At 41.8% G+C, this 23,418-nt stretch overlaps 1 protein-coding gene across 6 annotated transcripts in view; it reads left to right on the top strand.

Moving 5' to 3' along the window:
* Nucleotides 1–656: 656 nt before the first annotated feature.
* C1QTNF9 (C1q and TNF related 9) overlaps nt 657–23,418 on the top strand; it is a 30,277-nt gene continuing 7,515 nt past the window's right edge. Inside the window, exons 1-4 of one of the 6 annotated variants that reach the window (XM_053662858.1) lie at nt 657–762; nt 6,083–6,264; nt 20,100–20,156; nt 21,539–21,601. In XM_053662858.1, the coding sequence (XP_053518833.1) occupies nt 6,099–6,264; nt 20,100–20,156; nt 21,539–21,601 (286 nt within the window). In that variant the 5' untranslated portion in view covers nt 657–762; nt 6,083–6,098. Of the gene's footprint in view, nt 763–6,082; nt 6,265–6,983; nt 7,086–9,079; nt 9,203–20,099; nt 20,157–21,538; nt 21,602–23,418 lie in introns of those variants that run through there. The other 5 variants (XM_037148578.2, XM_053662849.1, XM_053662869.1 and 2 more) reach the window with 5 other exon arrangements.

Raw genomic sequence — 23,418 nt, 5'->3', positions numbered from 1 at the left:
CTGGGCCTACACTTCATACCCTGCAACCCAACTTGGCTCTCAGCACCTCTGAGAAACAACGTTGGGTACATTCATCCTCTGGATGCCATTATTAAGTTAGCGGTCAATGTTAGTAGACCCGGATTTGGAAGAGATAAGAATCAGTATTATATGGCATTGAAAAGTTCCACCACATTTTTCTACAGGGGTTGTGTGTGTGAGAGAGAGCGAGTAGGGGAGAGAGAAGGCAATGACATGAAATGCTTATGTACACAAATGTCTAAAATTAAATAAATTACAGAGAAGTTTGAAAGATCTAGTTAAATGGTATCAGCTCTAATGGTCTGGATTCCAAATGAGACCAGGCATGGTGTTTTCAGTTTTGTCCTCTTGCCCTCGAATGACCCAAGTTCGGCAGAGAGGTTGCTGAAAGGCACAAACATCACTTTATAGAAAGAAGCCTGCCACCTGCCTTGGGGACTTCCTCCAGACTCCACTTGAACATGACCTCAATTTCCCTAATTTCATTAAAAGGGACCTGGGGAAAGGAGTTAAGTTTTCTAAACTCCATGGAGCTGGTGGAGGGCGCTACTTGACTCAAGAGTGGCTGCAAGTTTGAGGCTGCTCTGCCGAGGGATCTGTGCCTCTGTTCCCACCCCTTCCTGCTGTTTTGCAGATATATTCACTGGGGAATTGCATATGAGGAAGCAGTGATTTTATTTAGTTTGCCTTTGGGTCCTGGTTTGTGCAGTACCTGGATGCAGCCCGCAGCCCTGGGAGCAGGTAAGTACATTAAGAAACAATTTCTTTAAGTTCAACTTAAGGGATCAAAGTCCTAAATTTGTTATTTAATCATCAGTGTGTTACGATCCTGCTTCATTATTTGCAAAGTTAAGCAGATGTTTGCAGAGTTTTGGTTAGAAAAGGAGTAAACCAATTCCAAAATTAATTTTTGAGGAAGAGGCTAAATAGGAGATAAAAGCAGATTTTGAAATTCTGCCAGAACTCTGCAAATGGGCTGGGAGGAAACATGAAATCACAGAACTATAGAATGAGCAGAGCAGATCTTTCTAGAGAGCTATCTAGAGAAGCTTGCAGATTATTTGTACAAATTTTAATTGTGTGTTTTTATATTTATGGCTATACTAATTTACACTGTAATTTTTTAAAAGCCCCTACATGTATGTTGAAGAATAGATACCTAAAGTGTACAATGTATAGAGCACATGGAAGAAAATGTATTCAATGAAGGTAATTCAGAGATTTTTAGATTCTTAAACTGTCAGATCTTGGAGGGATGTTCGTGGTCTAGTTCGGGCCCTGAGCAAAGAAGCAGGGATTCAGAGGTTCAGAGACCATGAAGATTGTTCAGCGTGGTTCTGGCAAGTCTTTATGAAATCTTAGTATTGAGGGAAGTAAGAATCTTGAAGAATGGAAACCCTTAACCTTGGCCATAAATTAGGGGCATCATGTCCCTGGGGGACTGAGTAACCTTTTATCAAGAAATTCAGTAATGAAGAAGAATTATAGTTTAAAGCATAGAAGAAACACCCAGAAATAAGAATTTAAGTAAGAAGCTATTTTGGGACTAAAATAGGTTCTTACTTGGGACTAAAAAACAGTAACTTCAGGGTCATTTGCAGTCTATGTCCCTTTTGCCCTAACCACATCAGTATATTACATGTATGAGATCACAGCAGCTTCCCAGGGTCTCTTAAGTATTCACACTGATTGTTGTGATCTGTTCGAGGCAGTGATATTTGATGGCTTTTAATATTGGGTTGGCCAATAAGACTTGTATGGAGTTTCCACAAAAGATACATTTTTCATTTTTACCAATAACTTCATTGATTTGGATATTATGAGCATGTCAGCTGTCTCTCCCATGGTGTGAAGTTGATTGTTCTCAATGTTGATTTGATCGCTGTCAACTTCAACTGGTCAACGTAACCATCTGGAGCATCATCCAGTGAGAACTCTCCAGCACAAAACTTCACAAACCACTTTTGACATGTTCAATCAGTCATAACACCTTCTCTATATACCACATAAATACCGCATAAATCTTTTTTTTGCATTTCAGTTGCGTTTTTACCTTTCTTGAAATAATAAAGTATAATAATATGCCAAAAATGTTGCATATTTTCTTCTATCTTCAATATTAAAATGGCTACACAAAAATTCACCAATTTTGCTAAGTTTTTTTAAATGCACACTGATGTGATAGCTGTCACACTACAATCTAACAAAATTGTTTAGAATGAAATTACAGACAACTAAGCACTACTAGAACCATCTTACAGAAAAAAGCCTGAACGAACTTTTTGGCCAACCCAGTATATCTCCTGAAGGGTTGTGCACTCTATGACTACTGGCCTAACTGACTGTGGGAGTCCACAAGCCTTCCTCACTTTGATGAGTGACCACACTCCCCACAGCAGCAATCTTGTATGAGATAAGATGTGTACACTTAGCTGTGTATAAAAGACCCCATGTAATGGCAGCTTAGATAATAAGTTAATAGTGCATTTCTCATGTCAGATGTGGCCTAGTGGGACAGGTCTGGTCTGTGGAGTCATTGGAGACCAGGATTTTTCTGTTTCCAAACCATTGCTCTCCTTTGAGGAGTCCAAGGTGGCTGCCATGTGCACCCCAGGTACAGGAAGCGGGGAGGGGCAAGGGAGGACAATCCCTTTCCAATTAAGGCCCAAAAGCTGTACACATTCCATTTTCTCACTGCTCACTGGCCAAAATCTAGTTTCACAGCAACATCTAGGCTGCAAGGGAGGCTGAAAAATATATTTTATTGTGGGCAGCCACATGCCAGCTAAAATTTCTGTTACCATGTAAGAAGGTGAGAAGGGATGTGAGAGACACTAGCGATCCTCACCAGAGCACTGACAAGAATTAGATTTAATAGCCAGTCACCTCCCCAGGTGATGACCTGCCCACAGTTAGAACCAGGATAACCTTCCTTCCCTCCTTCTTTTCTTCCTTCCTTCCTGCCTTCCACTTATTCATTTATTCATTCAGTTATTCAACAAATATTTGACTGTGACGTACTGAAAATAAGAAAGTGGAAAGATACCGTCACTATCTTCAAAAAGCTATACTCTCGTTTGGTGGTTGATAAGTGACCCTTAGCTGGTACCTTGTGAAGAACAGACTGACGGGGGTGGAGGTGGCAGTGATCCAGATTAGAGAAGATGGGGAAGGGAGGGAGGAAAAAATGGGGGGATGGATGGTGGCCCCAGCTCTGATGCCTTTTGTAGGGATAGCAGACAATGAAAGTCAAGCATGGGAACCGGTTAAAACTCGCAAAACAGGATCCAACCCATGGCTTTGTTAGAGTGCAAATGGAAATGTGTTATTTTCTGAAGTAACATATTGATAGAAATTCCACTGCATGCCTCCTGTAAACCCTTATTTCCCCCTTCTACATTTTCTTATTAGAGATTCTGTGACGACTTGTTTCACTGCTTGTTTGGGAGACAAATATATTCAATTATTCAAAACCAGTTGTTGAAGGTTGTCTAAAGGCTAGGCAAGCTAGCTACAATCTCTGCCTATGCAAAAACAAGTGAACGAATTCAAGAAGAACAAATGCTTGTTTTTATCTTAGCTCTTCTCTAGCTGGTGAACAAAATGGAGTTTATTACAATTTGACAGCTTTATTAACTTGTAAGCTTTTTATTATTTTCACAATTGTAACACATTTTGAAAAACATTTAAAAGGAAAAAATACAGGGTCCAGCAGAAGTAAAGCCTGCTTGAGTAGGGTAATAATATGGGTGTAATAATTTATAGTGTTAATTTGAACCTAAACCTAAAATGCCATATGGCGTACTTGAGTGAATATTGTTATGTTGCAGAATTACGTGCTTACAATTTTGCAGTAAAAGATTTTGTAATTAAAAAGGGGCGTTATTTTTGCTGGACCCTATATAAACCCCTATGAGAGGTTGGTCTGTGCAATTTAGATCTCACTACTACCAGTCCCTTCTGAGTTAAACAAAAGAGGCTGATATAAATTACTTGTGGAATTTAGCTGTAAGAAAAAATCAACTCAATTTCCTGAAATGTCATATGTTTTTAACTTCAAAGGAAAACATCTGTATTTCCTTTCCCAAAAATACTCTATTTGCCTCAAGCCCTGTGACATTTACAGGCTTCCAGAAGATGGCGATATAATTGTTTTGCATGACAGTCTATCTGATATATATATATATATATATATTTTTAATTTTATCTACATATATGGGTATAATGATATATATAAAACATATATTAAAATCATATATAATCATATATATATATAAAATCTCTCAGAGACAGAGAAAGAGAAATGCTTATAGACACAGTAAAAAAGCACTTTTTCGAAAGGAAAAATGCTATAATCCCACCATTCCAAAGCCATGTTCAATGGGATCTATTAGCTTCTAGCATTTGTCGATATGCATGTATGATTACATAGGTACATTCATAGTGTGCATGGCATTTTAGTATACTTTGAAAAAATTCAACACCACATATATTTTTACACATTTCTACATGGCCTTCATAATCATATCAGTGGTTTATAATATTGCACTTTCTTAACCACTTATTGTTAAGTGTCATGTAGTATGCACTTTTTTATTAATGCTGACTACTATAGATAACATCGGCATTAATACCTTTGGTGCACAAATGGGTTACTGAGAGGAATTTAGGGGTTGAGACTGCTGGGTCTTAGATGCAGATGCCCTTTCTCTTTAACTTTCTGAATGGCTGTGCAGACTTTCATGCCTTGGGCAGAGGTTCTGGCTTCTGGCCAGTTACACTAGCCTTATGTTATTATTTGTTAAAATCCTGGATATCTGCATGATAGATCCATTCCACTCAACAATGAGTACTGGGAATACAATGAGGAAAACACAGTCAGATGGGAGCCAGATTTTTTGTTATACAATGCATACACAAATGTAACCCCCCCATCCCCACAACTATGGTGCCATGACAGAGAAGCAGGGTGTGATGGGCCCCCTCCAGGGCTGATTTGACTTGGTCAGGTGGTCCTACACATCCTGAGTGTTCACACTACTGTGGGATCTTGCCCGTGTTCTTCTCTTTGACTAGAACATCCCCTCAGATCCAGCCCCCACTTCACCAACCAGCATTATCTTAACTTCTGATGAGGTTGGAAAGCAAATCAGTGACTTGAAGGGGTGACTTGAAAGTGTGCCTCCCACACTGTGGGCCCAGAGTGCGTGAGCTGCACCCTTTCCACAGAGGCCTCCTATGAAAACCAAACCTTAAAGGACACATCTAATCACAAGGAAACCCCTTGGAACACTTAATATTTTAAAATTTAATTTAATTTTATTGTGCTAAAATACACATAAAACTTACCATTTTCATCACTTTTAAGCATCCAGTTCAGTGGCATTAAGTTACTGCCATTTACACATTCACTTAGCATAATGTCTTCGGGGTTTATCCATGTTGTGGCATGTGTCGCAATTTCCTTCCTCTTTAAGAATAAATAATATCCCTGCCACTGATAAGCCACATTTTATTTCTACATTTATCTGTCAGTAGACACAAGTTCACCTTTTGACTGTCACTGAATAATGCTGGTATGAACATGGGTGTGGAACTATCTGCTAGAGACCCAGCTTTCAATTTTTTTTTTGCAAATATACTCAGAGCAGATTGCTGGATCAAACATAATTCTATGTTTGCTTTACTGTTTATAATGTGGTGTCATGTACATGGTGATCAAATTTGGTTTTTACAGCAGTGCTGGGAGGTAAGTAGGCATTAGGATGTTCTGTGGCTCTGAAAATTGGTTTGCCCAAAGTGAAATGGTAAATGGAAGTGTCCTGGAGTGGAACTTGGTTCTGCCTGATTGCTCACCATTAACAGTGGTCCCAATCACATGCGTCCTTCCCAATGTCCTTCTGATTGTAAGCAGCTTGGTCCACTACTAGCTTCTACCCTGACCACTCTGGCCAGGTGTCACCACAGCTGGGTCCATTTCCCATGGCAAGGATGGAGGCTGTGTCCACGGTCCCTAATACAAAAGTTTCTCCTTTTGGCTTGTGTTTCCCTCTTTCTTCAGCTTTGTCACCTGGACCATGAAGATCTGGTGGCTCCTGCTTGCCACCGGCATTGGCATAGGGAATGTGAACTCACAGGACACGTGCCAGCAAGGGCACCCTGGTGTCCCTGGGAATCCTGGTCACAATGGTTTGCCTGGAAGAGATGGACGAGATGGAGCAAAGGGTGACAAAGGGGATGCAGGTACTTACCACTTGGTGGCCTTTAGCTACTGTTCCATTTATTCCTCCTTTTTCCTCATTTGTTCATTCATCACCTGTGTGGTCATCACCTGCCCACTCATTCACCCACTGCTCAGCAAACACTATTGAAGGCCTGTTCTATGCCAGATTCTGGGCTAAATGCTGGTGTACAGCACAGGGCAAGACCAACAGTAACTCCATCCTCATGGACCTTCTCATCTCATGGGGAAATCTGTTGTTATTTTCTACCTCTGTTACTACAGGACCATTTTCAGAAGTATTTGATCACTTAGATCTTCCTGCCTCAGGTGACAGGAATGATGGATCTTTGGCACATAGGGCTTTGAGAAAGACCCAACTGCTAAGTATTTGGCTGAGAGCACCTAGCTGCTCTGCAGGTGAAGAGTCAATGCCTTGCCATGCTGTAAGGCAGATGACACATAGTGACAAAGAATACAAAAATGGACATATGCCTGCTATTCTGGGATCTATGCCACATGTTGGAACCTACCATAGGTCTGGGGAATTTGAGGACAGGATCCAGACCCAGGAAAGGAGGTTTGCAAAAGCCAGGATGTGGGAGTGGTTTTCTTTTTTTCTTTTAAAGATTTTATTTATTTATTTTTAGAGAGAGGGGAAAGGAGGGAGAAAGAGAGTGAGAGAAACATTGATGTGGTAGAGAAACATTGATCAATTGCCTCTTGTACACACCTCATACAGGGACCAAACCTGCAACCCAGGCATGTGCACTGACCGGGGAACCAAACCAGCAGCATTTAGCTTTGCAGAACGATGCCCAACAACTAGGCCACACAGGTCAGGGTAGGTGTGGTTTTGATAACACCAACTGATAGGCTTGGGTTGTTTTTTAAAAATAATTTATTGTATTTTTTTCCTTTACCATTTAGTCCCTTTATACCCCCCACTCCTGCCCCAGCAATCACCACACTGTTGTCCACATCCATGAGTCCATTTTCATTTTTACTTAATCCCTCCACCCACTACTGTCATGCCCCCTTTAACTGTCATTCTGTTCTCCATCTATGAGTCTGTCTCTATGTTGCTTGTTAGTTCATTTTGTTCATTAAATTCCACATATGAGTGAAATCATATGATATTTGTTTTTCTGTGACTGGCTTAATTCACTTAGCATAATGTTCTCATGCTGTCACAAAGAGTTAAATTTTCTTTTTTTAATGGCTAAGTAATATTTCATTCTACAATTGTTCCATAGTTGTTTTATCTACTCATCTACTGATGGACACTTGGGCTGCTTCCATATCTTGGCTATTGTAAATAGTGCTGCAATGAACATAGGGCTGCTTATGTTCTTTTCAATTAATGTTTTGAGTTTCTTTGAATATATTCCCAGAAGTAAAATTGCTGGGTCAAAAGACACATCCATTTTTAATTTTTTGAGGTATCTTCATACTGCTTTTCACGGTGGGTGCACCATCAATCTGCTTTTCCACCAACAGTGCAAAAGGCCTCCCCTTTCTCCTCATCCTCACCAGAACTTGCTGTTTGTTGATTTATTGATGATGGCCATTCTTACCGGTGTAAGATGATAATTCACTGTGGTTTTAATTTGCATTTTTCTGATAATTAGTAATGTTGAGCATCTTTTCACATATCTGCTGGCCACCTGTATGTCTTCTTTGAAGAGGTATCTATTCAGGCCCTTTTCTCAAATTTTTAATTGGGTTGTTTGTTTGTTTTTGGTGTTGAGTTTTGTAAGTTCTTTATAAATCTTGGATATTAACTGCTTATCAGATGTATTAGGGAATATCTCCTATTCTGTGGGTTGTCTTTTTACTGTGTTGATGTTTTCCTCTGCTATGTAAAAACTTTTTAGTTTGATGTAGTCCCATTTGTTTATTTCTTTCTTTTGTTTCCCTTGCCTGGGGAGACATAGCTGATAAAATATTGCTACTATTTATGTAAAAGGAACTTGAAAAAGAACAACAAACAAAGCCCAAAGTGAGTAATTGGAAGGAAATAATAAAGATCGAAGCGGAAATAAATGAAATAAAGTATAAAAAATGTTACAAAATATCAATGGATCCAAGAACTGGTTCTTTGAAAAGATCAACAAGATTGACAAACCTTTAACCTGACTCATTTTAAAAAAAAGAGAGAGCAGACCCAATAAATAAAATCACAAGTGAAAGAAGAGCGAAAACAACAGACACAAAAGAAATACAAAGGATTGTAAGAAAACATTATGCCAACAAACTAGATAATCTGAATAAAACGAATAAATTCCTAAAAACATACGATCTTTCAAAACTAAATCAGGAAGAATCAGAGAATCTGAATAGATCACACCTACTGAAATTGAAGCAGTAATCAAAAAATCCCAACAACAAAAGAAGCCCTGAACCAGTTGTCTTCACAGGTGAATTTTATTAGGCTTGGTTTTTTGTTTTCTCTTTGTTTTTAGATTTTATTTATTTATTTTTAGAGAGATGAAGGGAGGAAGAGAGAGGAAGAGAAACATCAATGTGTGGTTGCCTCTCACACTCCCCCTACTGGGGACTTGGCCCACAACCCAGGCATGTGCCCTGACTGGGAATCAAACTGGCAACTCTTTGATTCTCAGGCCAGAACTCAGTCCATAGAATACACCAGCCAGGACTGGCTTGGTTTTTGAATGGGGTACTTGAGCCCTGGTTTTACCATCAGCATAATGATACCTCTGGGTTCAGGAAGAAAACATCAAAAATTCTATTGACATTTTCAAAGATAAATTTAAGAAAAAAATGAGCTTTTAAAATATTTAATACAGGTGTATCTTATTTTGTTGTGCTTCACAGATGTGCTTTTGACCAATTGAAGGAAAGACCCTCCACCAGCAAAATAACACCTTGGTTTATGTGTGATACTCGCTTTATCGCTGTGGTCAGGAACTGAACCGGCAAAATCTCTGAGGGATGCCTGTATGTGAATTGGTATGGGTGGCCTCACTGGGTCCATTTGCAGAGGGACATGTGTCATTCAAGGACTAAAATTGTCCTGTGGGAAGAGTGGGATCCCCACAGTGCAAACAGGTGGGCTGGGAGCCCTCACACTGTCACCCACTGCCTTCAGTGTAAGGTGGCGTGTGCAGTTGTGTGTGCCCAGCCAGGGAATTTTCACACTATCCTATCAAACCATCACAAACAGACAGGTGCCTAAACTACTTCTGTCAAGAAAGTGAAGATTGATGGTGGACTTGACAAGACAAGCATTAAAGACTCACACAAAAGTAGCACTACTGTCTTTTCTAGTCTCAGTGTGAACTCTGGAACAGCACATTACCAGGGAAAAATAATGACACACTAGTCGGATCTGACAAGAAAGTCTGTCAAAACCTAGAAATTATCATGACTTAGGACACATGAGTTTACATTAATTAAAATGAACCTCATCCTAACTGTAAACTGTACCAAGAGATACCAGTTACAAATAGGAAAAACCTCAATCAATAAGATGTCTCAGGACTCTGTGTGCCATGTGAACACACTGCTCTGCCTTTTTTTCTCAGCCATTCATTCAGTGTTGCACTAGAAAAACCTCCAAACTTAATAATAAACATTTAGAAGGCTCTTCTGATACTTATTAATCATATCAGAAGATTATATATTCCTATGTTTATATTTAAATGTTTGAAATAATATTCAGAAGGCAGTGTCAGGATGAACAAAATTAATTATTTGCCAGGAAATGCTGTTGGAATATGGATTTTTAAGAAGCCTTTGTTAGGTTTGGAAAAACAAGTATTAGAATACATACTTAGTACAGGAAGTCTGCTGTGCAGATGAGTGAACATCCAGGTGTTTTCTCTTTCCCTACTCATGGCATTGGGTGGTCTTGGGCATTATTGGGTGGGCTGCATGAAGCAGACATGCACCAGGAAGCAAGGCTATTTCTCTTCTACTATTCCCTTGCAAACCTGCTTGGTGTGCTCTTCTACCTGATAGCCTCTCCAGGAAGTCTATGTCACTTTTAGGCATTAGACCTGTCTCATTTCTGGGTTGTAAAGTAGCCAAGTACAAGTTCATGACAACACTTCAACCTTAATGAAATCCTTTCTTCTACTCTCCCACTGGTATCATAGAATGTGTGTGTGTGTGTGTGTGTGTGTGTGTGTGTGTGTGTGTGTGTGTGTCTGCCCATTCAGGCTACATCCCTGCCTTCCCGATTCATCCACCTTTCACTTCCACTCTCCTTGCTCACCGCAAGGACAGCTTTGACTCCATAGATGGGGCTAAGAAGGGAAGAAGAGGTGCAAGATGTTATATATTTGGTACTGTTGAAATCTGGCATTGGTGCCCTCTGAGGAAGATATGACTCAATGCTGGCTTTTCTCTTGTGAGACTTTTTGGGGTTCTTTGTAGACCCCCTTCTGCACCATTTCTTAAAATGGGCAATATACTCATTGCCTCACTACATCTGAAACTCACCCAGTCTCTTCACATATTCTCTTGCTATTGGGGTGCCCTTGCTTGGCAGAGGTTTTAGGGAGGCTAGCCCTTATAAGACATCTCAAGTCTAGCTTCTATGGATACACCCACTGACCCTGCACAACTTGGAACCTGTGCCCTGCCAGACTCTGAAAGCAGTGGTCCTTCCCCATGCTGCTGTCTGCTTTGTTCTACCATTTAGGCAGCTTCATTTGGTGCTACTGCTTCTTCTCTTTCTTCTTCTTCTCCTTTTCCTTATCCTTCTTCCTCTTCCTCTTCTTCCTTTTCCTCTTCCAAAATATTTTTAAGGATTTTATTTATTAATTTTTAGAGAGAGGGAGAGGAACATTGGTGTGAGAGAGAAACATCAATTGGTTGCCTCTTGTACATGCCCCAACCAAGGACCAAACCCATAACCCAGGCACATGCATTGACTGGGAATCGAAATTGCAGCCTTTCACTTTGAGGGAAAATGCCCGGCCAACTGAGCCATACCAGTCAGTGTGCTCTTCCAAAATATGATATTAAAAATAATAACTATAAGCAATCATCTCCAAGCCCCCACCCTCCCCAAAAGAACCATCACAAAGTTCACCATTTTTAAAAAATAATGTGGCACAGAGCAATTTGGTTTTGACCCTATATTGCATGTGGTCCAGCTTGGTTGTGAATCAAAAGGCTGATGGGACTCAGGTCCTGCCAAGGAGGTGGGGTTCAGCATTTGGGAAGGAGGCCAACCCCTCCTACTCCTTCGAAGTACAAAAGGCAAAGCTTAGGTTTCCATAGCAACCAAGCATTATGTCCTTGTCATTCTTTGACAGGCCCAACTTATCTTCCATGAGGCCCCATTGGTCACTAGGGGAGTAGGAACTGAAAGGGAAGGCAAATGAAATGTGGAAGTGGGAAATCAGACTCCCAGAAACTCCCAGAGTCTCATTTAAACATTTGGAACAGATCAATTGATTCAAAAAGGCCCCCGTTCACAGAAAGCTGTGGTAACCCGACACACACATACCACAAGAGTTTGTGAAACCCTGAAATGAGAGGAAAGGAATCCATAGTTACTGCTTTAAACCCTCACCAAACACACACACACACACCCAGAGTGGTATCCAGGGATCTGGCCCACTGAGGCTGAGATGTGGAGGGAGCAGCCTGATCCCATCAATGGGCCCCGAAGCACAGAAGAGCTCGTGAAGAGGTGCTGTGGGGCCAGTGCAGGCTTCTTCTCCACTGTGGATATGTTAAAATCCAGAAAAAGTCATCCTAACCTGAGCCCCTCTGGTACTGTGGGCTCAGTGCCTCAAAGGAGGCTGGATTGGGGTGGGGCAGCACTTTGTTCTGGGGGCCTGGAGGAGCCACTGGATTCTGAGGGGTCTAAGTCTTGTCTATGGAAGTCTCTCAGGTCCCTGAGCATAGAGCCAATGGGGACCAACAAGGAGAAGTACTCTTCATCCAGGATGGGAGGCATAGGGAGGGGAGCAGGGCAGGTTGGGAGCCTGGCAGAAGGGGGCTATAGCTGCGGGAGGGTGCCATGGGTGAGGACATGCCTGCAGAGGCTGGGTGCTGGGGGGCCCAGGCTTCACTGGACTTTGTCTAAGGCAGCAGTTTTCAACCTTTTGCATCTCATGGCACACGTAAAATAATTACTAAAATTTTGAGGCACACCAAAAATATGTTTTTTTGCCAATCTGACAAAATATATAATTTTGATTGATTTATAAAAAATAATAATTACCTACCCTTTTTGCTTCATAGAGACTTTTGAAAAAAATTAGATGCCTATGTTTTTATATAAGGATTTCTTGTACCAAGAATAAACCAATCAGATGCAACCTCATTATGTGACATGACCAATAAGATGCAACTCTATTATATGACCTATATATTTATAGTTAAAACAGAACATTCACACAGGCTATTGTCATATCAGCTGTTCTCACTTTTTATTTGACATTTTAAAGGAAAAGAGGTTACTGCCCTGACTAAATAGTCAGGTATTACACGTTTAAAAAATTCTTACAGCACGCTGGTTGAAAATCACTAATTTAGGGAGATTTGGAGCAGGGCTTGCCAGTAGATTTGCAGGACTGCTGGACTCCAATCCCACTTTTCATCCTCCTCTTCCAGCCTCCTATGCCCTTAGCTACTTGGTTCAAACTACAACTTCCTGGACCATCAACAGCTTTTCGACCTTCCAGTGCTGGGCAGGGCCTTGCTCCAGTCGGCTTCTTTTTTAGACTCTTCTAGTAGAAAGTCAGGCATCAGTCATGACCTCACACTCCCAGGGTCACATTTCAGCCTTCTCTAAAAGTCTCTGCATACACTTTTCTCCAGTCTCAAGGCAACATCTCCACGGCTCAGCGCACCTCTGGTGGAGTGTGGCAAGAGTCCTGCCTTTAGGCTCTCATCTCCTCTCAGACCCAGGATGGGTGTGTGTACCTTATTGTCAAATATATGAAATTTTAATTTTCTATTTTAAAATATTTAATATATACAGGAGATAGATGATAAATAGATAGATAAAGACAAATGCTCATATATCCAACACCAAATTTCTCTATTTCTCCCCTATTGACTTTCTCTCCTTCTTCTTCAATGGAATCCATTCTTTCAAGCTTTACATACCTCTTTACAGCTTATATATATGTTTTGTACATAGTTCATATATGCTATATATACATATATGTTTCTTAGAAACCTATTCAATCATACATCTCATACTAAAAATTAACTTTGTCTTTATCTTTCCCTTTTCAAATGTGTTTTTGTGAATGTTTTATATTGAACACATTTTTAGAACATTATCTGCATGTAATTTATGAATACATAAATGCATATTAACTAGGTACATGTCCACTCTTTGTGACTTGGAGGCCACCATTTTAGAGAATGGGAGAATTGAGAATTAAGCAGGGAAACAAAAAAGAAGTAAGGAGGAGAATAATTATACTTCTTGAGTGGGCCAGTAAAGGGAGTAGAGAGGGAGGGAAAAGAAGGAAGAAAATGTAGGGGTGGCTACTGCTCAGAGACTCTCCAGTACCCAGCGCCTGCCTGAAGTCCTAGGAGACCAGACATCACTGATATAAATCTGCCCATGTGAATCCCTTGTCATGGCCAGGAAACTGGCCCTTCCTGTCCCTGTCACCCCGCAGCTGGATCAACAGGCCTGAAATCTGGGTTGTCTGCTGCTATAGGGGAAGCCAGGGTCTGGACTGAACCATGTCCCAGTGAGCTCTTTTACTGACAAGCCTGCAGCCACTTCCAACCTGCTGATTTACAACATGGGAAGCTGGAGCTCAGGGAAGCCTGTTCCCAGAATGAGGACTTGTGTAGGTTCAGCAAAACCTGACTCACTTGATGTTTCCAATGGAGTCTGCCATGCCAATTTGATCAGTGACATTGACCATCACTCTAAAGAATTAGAGAGATCCTCCCAGAAGCTTCTTCTCCATTCCAAACCATGCCATGTCATGTAACCATAGTCGTCTGTGTTTTTGTAGTACTCTACACAAGAGTGATAGAAAAGAAAGGAGAGCCAAGAGGCAGCCAAATAGATAGAAGTTACATCTCAATTCTAGAGCAACAAACATAAATAACCAGCTGAATACTAGCTGAACATGTCTTATAACCAAGGGTTTATAGAAAAAAGCTACATTGATACTAGTAGAAAGGATGGAGATAAGAAATTAAGGCTGGCCCTGCACCAAAGTGTAGCAGTTGAAAATCTGAAGGTATATCCTACCTTCAAAGGTTCCCCCTGAGGAGTGTGGGGTCTCAACCTAATGCTGGGTTCCCAAGCCCATAGCACCAAAGCGTAGAAGTGCTCACATAACATCTGGTGGGAAAATCAGCAGGCACTCTGCCAGGGAGAAATGAAAGTCTTCTAGAGACACAGGCACCCTTTTAAAGAGCCAATGTATCATATCACCTTCACAGCCATACACCCTGGGCTCCAGCAGGGGTGGATCAGAGTAGACTGAAGTCATGTGAGGACAGACTGGGTGTTGAGTTGCAGGGAGAGCTAAAGGGGTAGTCACCAATGTCCTTGTGCTAAGTCCCTCTTCCACAATGCCCACAGAAGCCATCTTTCCTGGGTCAAACACTCCTCTAAATAAGGCATCAGCCTGAAAGTATGCATTATCCCTACCCTCCCAACTCCCTGTGGAGAACTCAGCTGCCTGAGTCCATGGTGTAGACTTACTTGGAGAGCTCTTGTGGGCAAACTTGGTGGGTATCAGAGACCAAGTTGTGTGGCTCTGGGGTGGAGGCCATTTCCCTTGTACTTGCCTGACCCACACAGCACTCCCACAGGAGATCCACTAGCCCCATCCTCCTGACTACCAGTGGCCCCAACCTACAAAATTCACACCCTAAGGAGGAGTCAGCTAGCTGTGGTTAGCTTGGGCCCTCAGTGCCAACTCTGTTGGAAGGCTCTCAAGGAGGGAGAGACTGAGTTGTATGGCTCTAGTGCAGGGGCATTTTGGTTTTGTTTTTAAAATATATTTTATTGACTATGCTATTACAGTTGTCACATTTTTTTCTCCCCTTTATTCCCCTCTGCCCTGCACCCACCCTCTCACCAGCATTCCCCCACCTTAGTTCATGCCCATGGGTTATATATGTAAGTTCTTTGGCTTCTCAATTTCCCATAATATTCTTAAACTCCCCCTGTCTATTTTGTACCTACCATTTATCCTTCCTAATCCCTGTACCTTTTCCCCCATTCTGCCTTCTCCCCCTCCCCACTGATAACCCTCCATGTGATCTCCATTTCTGTGATTCTGTTCCTGTTCTAGTTGTTTGCTTAGTTCATTTTTGTTCTTCTTTTTGTTTTTGAGGGGGTTTTTTAGGTTCACTTGATAGTTGTGAGTTTGTTGTCATTTTACTATTGACACTTTTGATCGTCTTCTTTTTCTTAGATAAGTCCCTTTAACATTTCATATAATAGGGACTTGGTGATTATGAACTCCTTCAACTTGACCTTATCTGAGAAGCACTTTATCTGTCCTTCCATTCTAAATGGAAGCTTTGCTGGATAGAGCAATCCTGGATGTAGGTCCTTGTCTTTCATTAGTTGGAATACTTCTTTCCAGCCCCTTCTTGACTGTAAGGTCTCTTTTGAGAAATCTGCTGACAGTCTGACGGGAAGTCCTTTGTATGTTACTGTCTCCTTATCTCTTGCTGCTTCTAGGATTCTCTTCTTCATTTTTATCTTGGCTAATGTAATGATGATGTGCCTTGGTGTGTTCCTTCTTAGGTCCACCTTCTTTGGGACTCTCAGAGCTTCCTGGACTTCCTGGAAGTCTATTTCCTTTGCCAGATTGGGAAAGGAAATTATTTGTTCAAATAAGTTTTCCACTTGTTGCTCTTCCTCTTCCCCTTCTGGTACTCCTATAATTCGAATGTTGGAATGTTTAAAGATGTCCTGGAGGTTCCTAAGCCTTTCCTTAATTTTTTAAATTCTTGTTTTTTCATCCTTTTCTGTTTGGTTGTTTCTTTCTTCCTTCTGGTTCACTTGATTGATTTTAGTCCCCATTTCCTTCCCATCACTATTGGTTCCCTTTGCATTTCCCTTCATTTCACGTAGTTTAGCCTTCATTTGTTCATCTAATTTGTGACTAAAATTCACCAGTTCTGTGAGCATCCTGATCACCAGTGTTTTTGAACTGTGCATCTGATAGGTTAGCTATCTCTTGGCCCCATTGGCCCTGGGGCTTTGAGCTGTTTTTCTGCTTGAGCCATAATGTTTTGGTCTGTTCACACCTGTTATGTATGAGGGGCGGAGCTTTAGGTCTTCACCAGGGCGGGGCAACTCAAGTCGCTGGGTTGTGATGCTGTATGTGGGGGCGGGGTCAGAGAGGGGAAAAAAATGGCACTTTGCTCCGCTCTCTGTTGCACCTCAGTTTCTTCCTCCACTTCCCCCAAGTAAATTGGGCCTTTCTGATGCTAGTTCCCGTGTGGGTAGGCTTTTGTGCATTCTAGGACCCTGTGGGTCTCTCCAACAAACTTTCTCATGAGGGCGGGAGCCTCTCCCTGTGCCTCAACCAGTGTTTTCAATCAGTGTTTTGAGGCTTTATTTCCCAGTGCTAGGACCCTGGGTTGCACGATCCCTCTCCTCCCCAGTTGTCTGCATGCGAATGTGGGACCACTGCCTGGTCAGCCAGCCACCTTGTGCACAGTGCCCTGCCTTTCAATCGCTGCCTCGCTGGGTCTGCCCACTGCCACCCCACACCCGGGGTCTGCCAGCTGCTTCCTGGGTGCCTAGGGTCTGCCTGGTGCCTCCTTGCATGCCTGGTGCCTCCTCGTGTGCCCAGTGTCACCTCTACCTGTGCTGTGACCCCTCTCCTCTAGGCTGCCACCCGACTGCACCCCACCTACCAGTCTGGATGAATGTGTGTATTGGTTGTTCGAGGAGGCACAGTGTGTCTACCTATGCCTCGATCTTGGCCGGAAGTCCCCTTTCATGACTTTGAATACTTCTTTCTGGTCCCTTTTTGCCTGTAAGATTTTTGCTTTTGTTTTTGTTTTAGTTTTTGTTTTGAGAAATCAGCTGCTAGTGTTATGGGAACTCTTTTGTAGGTAACTGTCTCTTTTTCTCCTGCTGCTTTTAAGATTCTCTCCTTATCTTTAATCTTGGGTAATGTAATTATGATGTGCTTTGGTGTATGCTTCCTTTGGGTTCAACTTCTTTAGGATGCTGAGCTTCCTGGACTTTCTGGAAGTCTATATTTTTTGGCAGATTAAGGAAGTTCTTCATTGTTATTTTTTCAAATAAGTTTTCAATTTTTTGTTCTTTCTCTTCTCTTCTGGTGCCCCTATGATTCAGATGTTGGAATGTTTAAAGTTGTCCTAGAACTTCCTAAGCCTCCTCATTTTTTTGAATTCTTGTTTCTTCATTCTGTTCTTGTTGAATGTTTATTTCTTCCTTCTGCTCCAAACCGTTGATTTGAGTGATAGTTTCCTTCCTTTCACTGTTGGTTCCCTGTGCATTTTTCTTCCCTTCACTGTTGGTTCCCTGTGCATTTTTCTTCCCTTCACTGTCGGTTCCCTGTGCATTTTTCTTTCCCTGTGCATTTCTACTATGCATAGCCTTCACTTTTTCCTCAACTATGTGACCAGCCACTTCTGTGAGCATCCTGATTACCGGTGTTTTGAACTCTGCATCTGATAAATTGGCTGTGTCTTCATCACTTAGTTCTGTTTTTGGAGCTTTGATCTGTTCTTTCACTTGGACCATATTTTTTTTGTCTTGGCACACCTGTTATGTTGTTGTAAGGGGCAGAGCCTTAGGTATTCTCCAGGACAGGGCAACCCACATTGCTGTGTTGTGATGCCGTAGGTGAGGGAGGGGTCCGAGAGGGAACAACAATGCTTGCTTGGCTCTCAACTGGCTTTCACTCACTTCCCCCACTAACCACAAGCAAATTAGGCCCTTCTGGTGCTGATTCCTGGGTGGGTGGGTTTGTGTATGCTCTAGGACCCTGTGGATTTCTTCAACAAACTCTCTTGTGAGGCTGGAGTTTATCCTGCTGCCACAAGCCCTACAGATTTTTACAGTCAGAGGTTTTGCAGCTTTCTTTTCCTGCGCAGGAACTCTGGATTGTGTGGTCTGTCTCGCTCCCCAGTTGTTCCACCTGTTTTATCTGCATGCAAATGTGCAACCACCTAGTCTGCCAGCTGCCACCTCACCCACCTAGTCTTCCAACTCCTGCCTTGCCATGTTCTCTCCACCCAGGTTGCCCATCTCCTACTCCTCCTACCAGTCTGAATGAATGCTTCTTCTTTAATTCCTTGGTCGTAGGACTTTCATACAGTTCAATTTTTTGGCAGTTCTTGTTATTTTTTGTTTTTTAATTTGTTGTTGTCCGTTTGGTTCTGTGAGCAGGCGAAGTATATCTACCTGTGCCTATACCTTCATCTTGGCCAGAAGGCCCTGGGCAGGGTCATTCTTCACTCACAAGCCCAACTGGTACTACCATTCCTATGCAGAGCCCTCCCTTTATATGGCCACATCTTAGCCTGTTTGGGCCTGATGAACTCTGCTGGCTATGTCCTGATGACTACCTGAGACCCTGCCTCCTACCAAGGTCCACAGGCGCCAGCAAATGGTGTACCCTGATACTTTTGTTAAGTGGCCTCAGTCCCAGCATGGGCACCGAGTTTGATTCTTTGTTACTATGGTGCACACCACTCATCCTTACCTGGTGACTCACTGAGAACCTACCTCACCCAACCTGTATCCCACCAGAGCCTCTTTCAGTGACAGCCTTACAGGCAGCCAATAAGCAGAGGCAGATGTGAGAATGCCTTGGGCCTTTTGCTGACCTTTTCCCAGGATTCTTGCCGGTGGAAGCCTGCCTTGGTTTACAGTTAGCCCCTACAACACCCAGGCCCAGCACAGGCAGCCACAATCTGTGGATCACTTTGTAGCTCCAAACAGGTAGCCCAGGGCCAGTCGCAGGAAGTGTCTGACATTGATCTGCCTTTCAAGAGGCCCCAGAACCAACACATCCAGTGGCAGGATTCAAACCATATCAAAGCAACACCCAATTAACTCCACAAGTGGTACACCCAAAGGGAAATCTCAACAGGTACCAGACCCTTCAGAGGCTACTTTCACTTCATAAGGTCAGTCCCCACATAGGAGCTTTACACTGTGGTTGGAGTCAATCCTCACAGACAGCCAGCTCAAGAATCATCTCCACCAAAGGACAAGTGAACAGCAATCAGGACTCAGTTACGACAGCAGCTGTCACAAAACACACAGGAGGGACATTCCTAGAGTACCTAGGGCTGGCTTTAGCTCAGTGGGTACTTCGATTCACAAACAACACCTAGAGTACCTAGCTCAAGTGATCAGAAAGACAGCACCACTGAGTCCACAAGATGATACCTGAGGCCACTATAACATGACTGGAAGGCGTAGAAGATCTACCTAATACACAGAAACAATTATAGAGAGGCAACCTAAATAGGGAGAAAAAGAAACATACCCCAACAAAAAGAACTGGGCAAATACTCATAAAAAGAACTAAATGAAATGAAGACAAGCAATCAACCAGATACACAGTTCAAAACAGTGGTTATAATGATGCTCAAGAAACTTAACAGAAGAACAGATGAGTTCAGTGAGAATTTGGATAGATAGTAAACATAAAAAGAGAAATGAAAACTATAAGAAACTAGTTTAAAAATGAAGACTACAATATTTTAAATGAAAAATATACTAAATCAACAGCAGATTAGATTAAGCAGAAGATCCAGTCAGCAGTTTGGAAGACAAGGTAACAAAAATATCCAATCAGAATAGCAAGAAGAAAAAAAATTAATGAAAATAGTTCAAGGGTCCTGTATGACAACATGAAGTATAACAATATTTGCATCATAGGGGTGACAGAAGAAGAAGAGATGAAGAGATTGGCTATCATCAATAAATCCACAAATAGTAAGTGCTGGTGAAGATGTGGAGAAAAGGGAACTCTCATGCACTGTTGGTAAGAATGAAGTATAGAGAGTCCTCAAAAATTAAAAATGGAGCCTTGGCCACTATGGCTCAGTTGGTTAGAGTGTTGTTCTGTAAACCGAAACATTATAGGTTCAATTCCTGGCCAGGGCACATGCATAGGTTGCAGATTCAGTCCTAGGTTGGGGCATGTATTAGAGGCAACAGATCAATGTTTCTTTCTTGTGCTGATGTTTCTCTCTCTCTCTTTCTCTGAAATCAATAAGCAGGTACTCAGGTGTGGATTTAAAAAATTAAAAATGGATCTGCCTTATGACCCAATGATTCCATTTGTAGATATATATCTGAAGAAATCCAAAACACTAATTTGAAGGAATATATGTACTCCTATGTTCATTGCAGCATTGTTTATGATAGCCAGGTATGGAAGTAACTCAAATGTCAATCAATAGATTGTTGTATATAAAAAGATGTGGTATATATACAATGGAATATTACTGGGTCATACAAAAAAATATAATCTTACCACTTGGGATGGATGAATCTAGAGGGTATTATGCTGAGTGAAATAGACCGGTCAGAGAAAAACAAATAACATATGATTTCACTTATATGTGAAATTTAAAGAACAAAGTAAATTGAAACAAACAAAGTAAAGAACAAACAAAATTGAAACAGACTCATTGACAAAGAAAACAGACTGATGCTATTGCCAGAACACCTGGGTTTGGGGGACTGGATGAAAAAGGTGAAAGAATTGAGAAGTACAAATTGGTAATTACAAAATATTCATGAGGATATAAAATACAGCATAGAGAATATAGTCAGTAATATTGTAATAACTATGTATGCTGCTGGGTGGGTGCTGGAAATACTGGGGGAACACCTTGCAAAGTATATGATTATCAAACTACCATGCTGTACAACTGAAACTCATATAAAATAATATCAAATTTAAACTGTAGTTGAAAAATAAAATTTAAAACCAAAAGAAACAAAGAAAAAGAACAGAAGTGAGAAAGCCACCCAGCGCCTCCAATGTGTTGGCGTGTCCTGAGCTCTCCTCACATGAGAAAACACAATTGTAATTATCTGTGCACATACTCCCTTCTTGTCCTCCCTTCTTGAAGCTGAGTGCTTGGGAAGTTCACCAAATTCATTTTATAATTCACATCTTTTACACAACTCAGCACTCTTGCTGCTTGCTCATATCTGCCTCCCTCCACTGGCACATCTGTAGGGGGGGGGTGTGTCAGGTCTGGGTGTCACTCCTGGACTCTCCAGTTTACATCACTGATTGAGACCAATGCCAACAAAAATTGGAACTTCAATTTTTGTCTGTTTTTTTTTTCTTTTCTACCTAGGAGAACCAGGACATCCTGGTAATCCAGGGAAGGATGGAATGAATGGAGAAAAAGGAGAACAAGGTCAGAAATTGTGTTCCATTTCACCATGCACTAATCCTGAACTATTAATGATTTAGCAATAATTATTAAGTTCTTACCAAGGGCAAGTACTTTACTAGGCTGTGGGGATGATCCAACAATAAAGTGAACACAGTTGTTGCTCTGCAGAACCTCCTAATTCAGTGCAGAGATCAGCAAACTTTTCCTGTAAAGGGCCAGAGAGAAAGAATTTTCATCTTTGCAAACCATATGGTCTCTGTTACTTGATTCAACTCTGACATTGTAGCAAAAATCTGCCATAGACTGTTTGTAAGTAAATGGGGAAGTGCTGCAGAAAAAACTCTGTGAAAACTGAAATCTGAATTTTATATAATTTTCATGTATTGCAGAATATTATTTGTGACTATTTTAAAATGTAAAGAATTCTTAGTTTGTGGGCCATACAAAATCAGACAGTAAGCTAGATTTTGTCCATGGGGTCTCATTTACTGAACCTCAGTTAGTGTATGACATTGAGGAATGACACTGAATTTTGACTCAGTGTGTCTGGTGGGACTACATGGAGAGGGTGGCACTTGAATTGGGCAGGAAGAGAAAGGAGGACTCTTGGCAACTGTGACTGATGGGGATGGAGAATTGTCATAATGGCAAACATGCAACATTCACTTTGTGCTAAGTTGCTCTAAGTGCTTTTCATGTATTGATTCACTTAATATAATAGCCTATAAATGAATATTATTATCCCAGTATGGAGGAGGAGGAGGAGAAAAAAGAGGTATAGGTGGCCAGTCAGCTTGCCTAACATCCCACACTGTGTGTAAGTGGTGGAGAGAGGATTGAATTCTGTTGTTTAACTCCCAGGTCCATACTCATAACCACCACTGTCCAACCAAGCTGAAGGAAACAGGGAAGCACTGAGCTACTGAATAACAAATGGTGCAGGACACTGGGCACAATGGACAGGCCAGGCTGGACAATAGAGAATGCCACACTGAAGACTTTAGTTACTGTTCACTCCCATCAGGAGCTTTTGGGAGGGTGTCACATAATTGAGTGTCAGTTTATTGAAAGTCCCCTGAGTTACCCAGATTTTGCCATGTATAATGTGCACTTTTTTTGCCCGCATTTTTGAGGGAAAAATAATGATGCACACCATACATGGGTATAATGATTACATACCATGGTTATAATAATCCCATGCATAATGTATACAGAAATGTGGGTGTGCATTATACATGGTAAAATATGATGATCTGTCCTTTGCTGTTCTTATCTGTTCCAAAAATGTGTTTCCTCAAAGCAGCATTGTTTAGTGGTCAAATATATAGTAGACTTAGGTGGTAAAAAGTTTTGCTTTCAGACTCACTGCTGCTTGAAACCTGAGTCTCAGCCTCTTGCCTTCCTTTCTGAACAGCATGTGCTTCAGCACCCACTCCAGCTTTTCCACAAACTACAGGACCCTGGGCTCTATGTCATTGCCCAGCCACTGAGTCTGGCCAGCCAGGAGCATGGCCAGCATCTCTTAGCCATGGGGAGCTCAGGCTCCCAGATCTCTGTGTCCCACTCCACTGGTGTGCAGGGCAGCTGAAGATCTGGGGTCCTGGCTGCAGGGATGACCACGCATCTGGCAGGCATAGGCAGCATCTAGAGGATGAAGGAGACTATGCAATGCCTGGATGACCACCTAGCCTCCAACCTGGAGAAGATGAGAAGCCTGGAGGTTGATGATCAGAGACTGGAGACCAAAATTTGGGTACACTTGGAAAGAAAGGGAGCCCAGGTCAGAGACTGACCTGGGTCAGTCTCTGGCATTATTTCAAGACCATTGAAGACCTGAG

The sequence above is a fragment of the Artibeus jamaicensis genome, unplaced genomic scaffold (genome assembly GCF_021234435.1).
Source record: "Artibeus jamaicensis isolate MK-2021 breed Jamaican fruit bat unplaced genomic scaffold, CSHL_Jam_final contig_1028, whole genome shotgun sequence".
NCBI lineage: Eukaryota > Metazoa > Chordata > Mammalia > Chiroptera > Phyllostomidae > Artibeus > Artibeus jamaicensis.
This window is presented reverse-complemented; position numbering and strand designations above follow the sequence as displayed.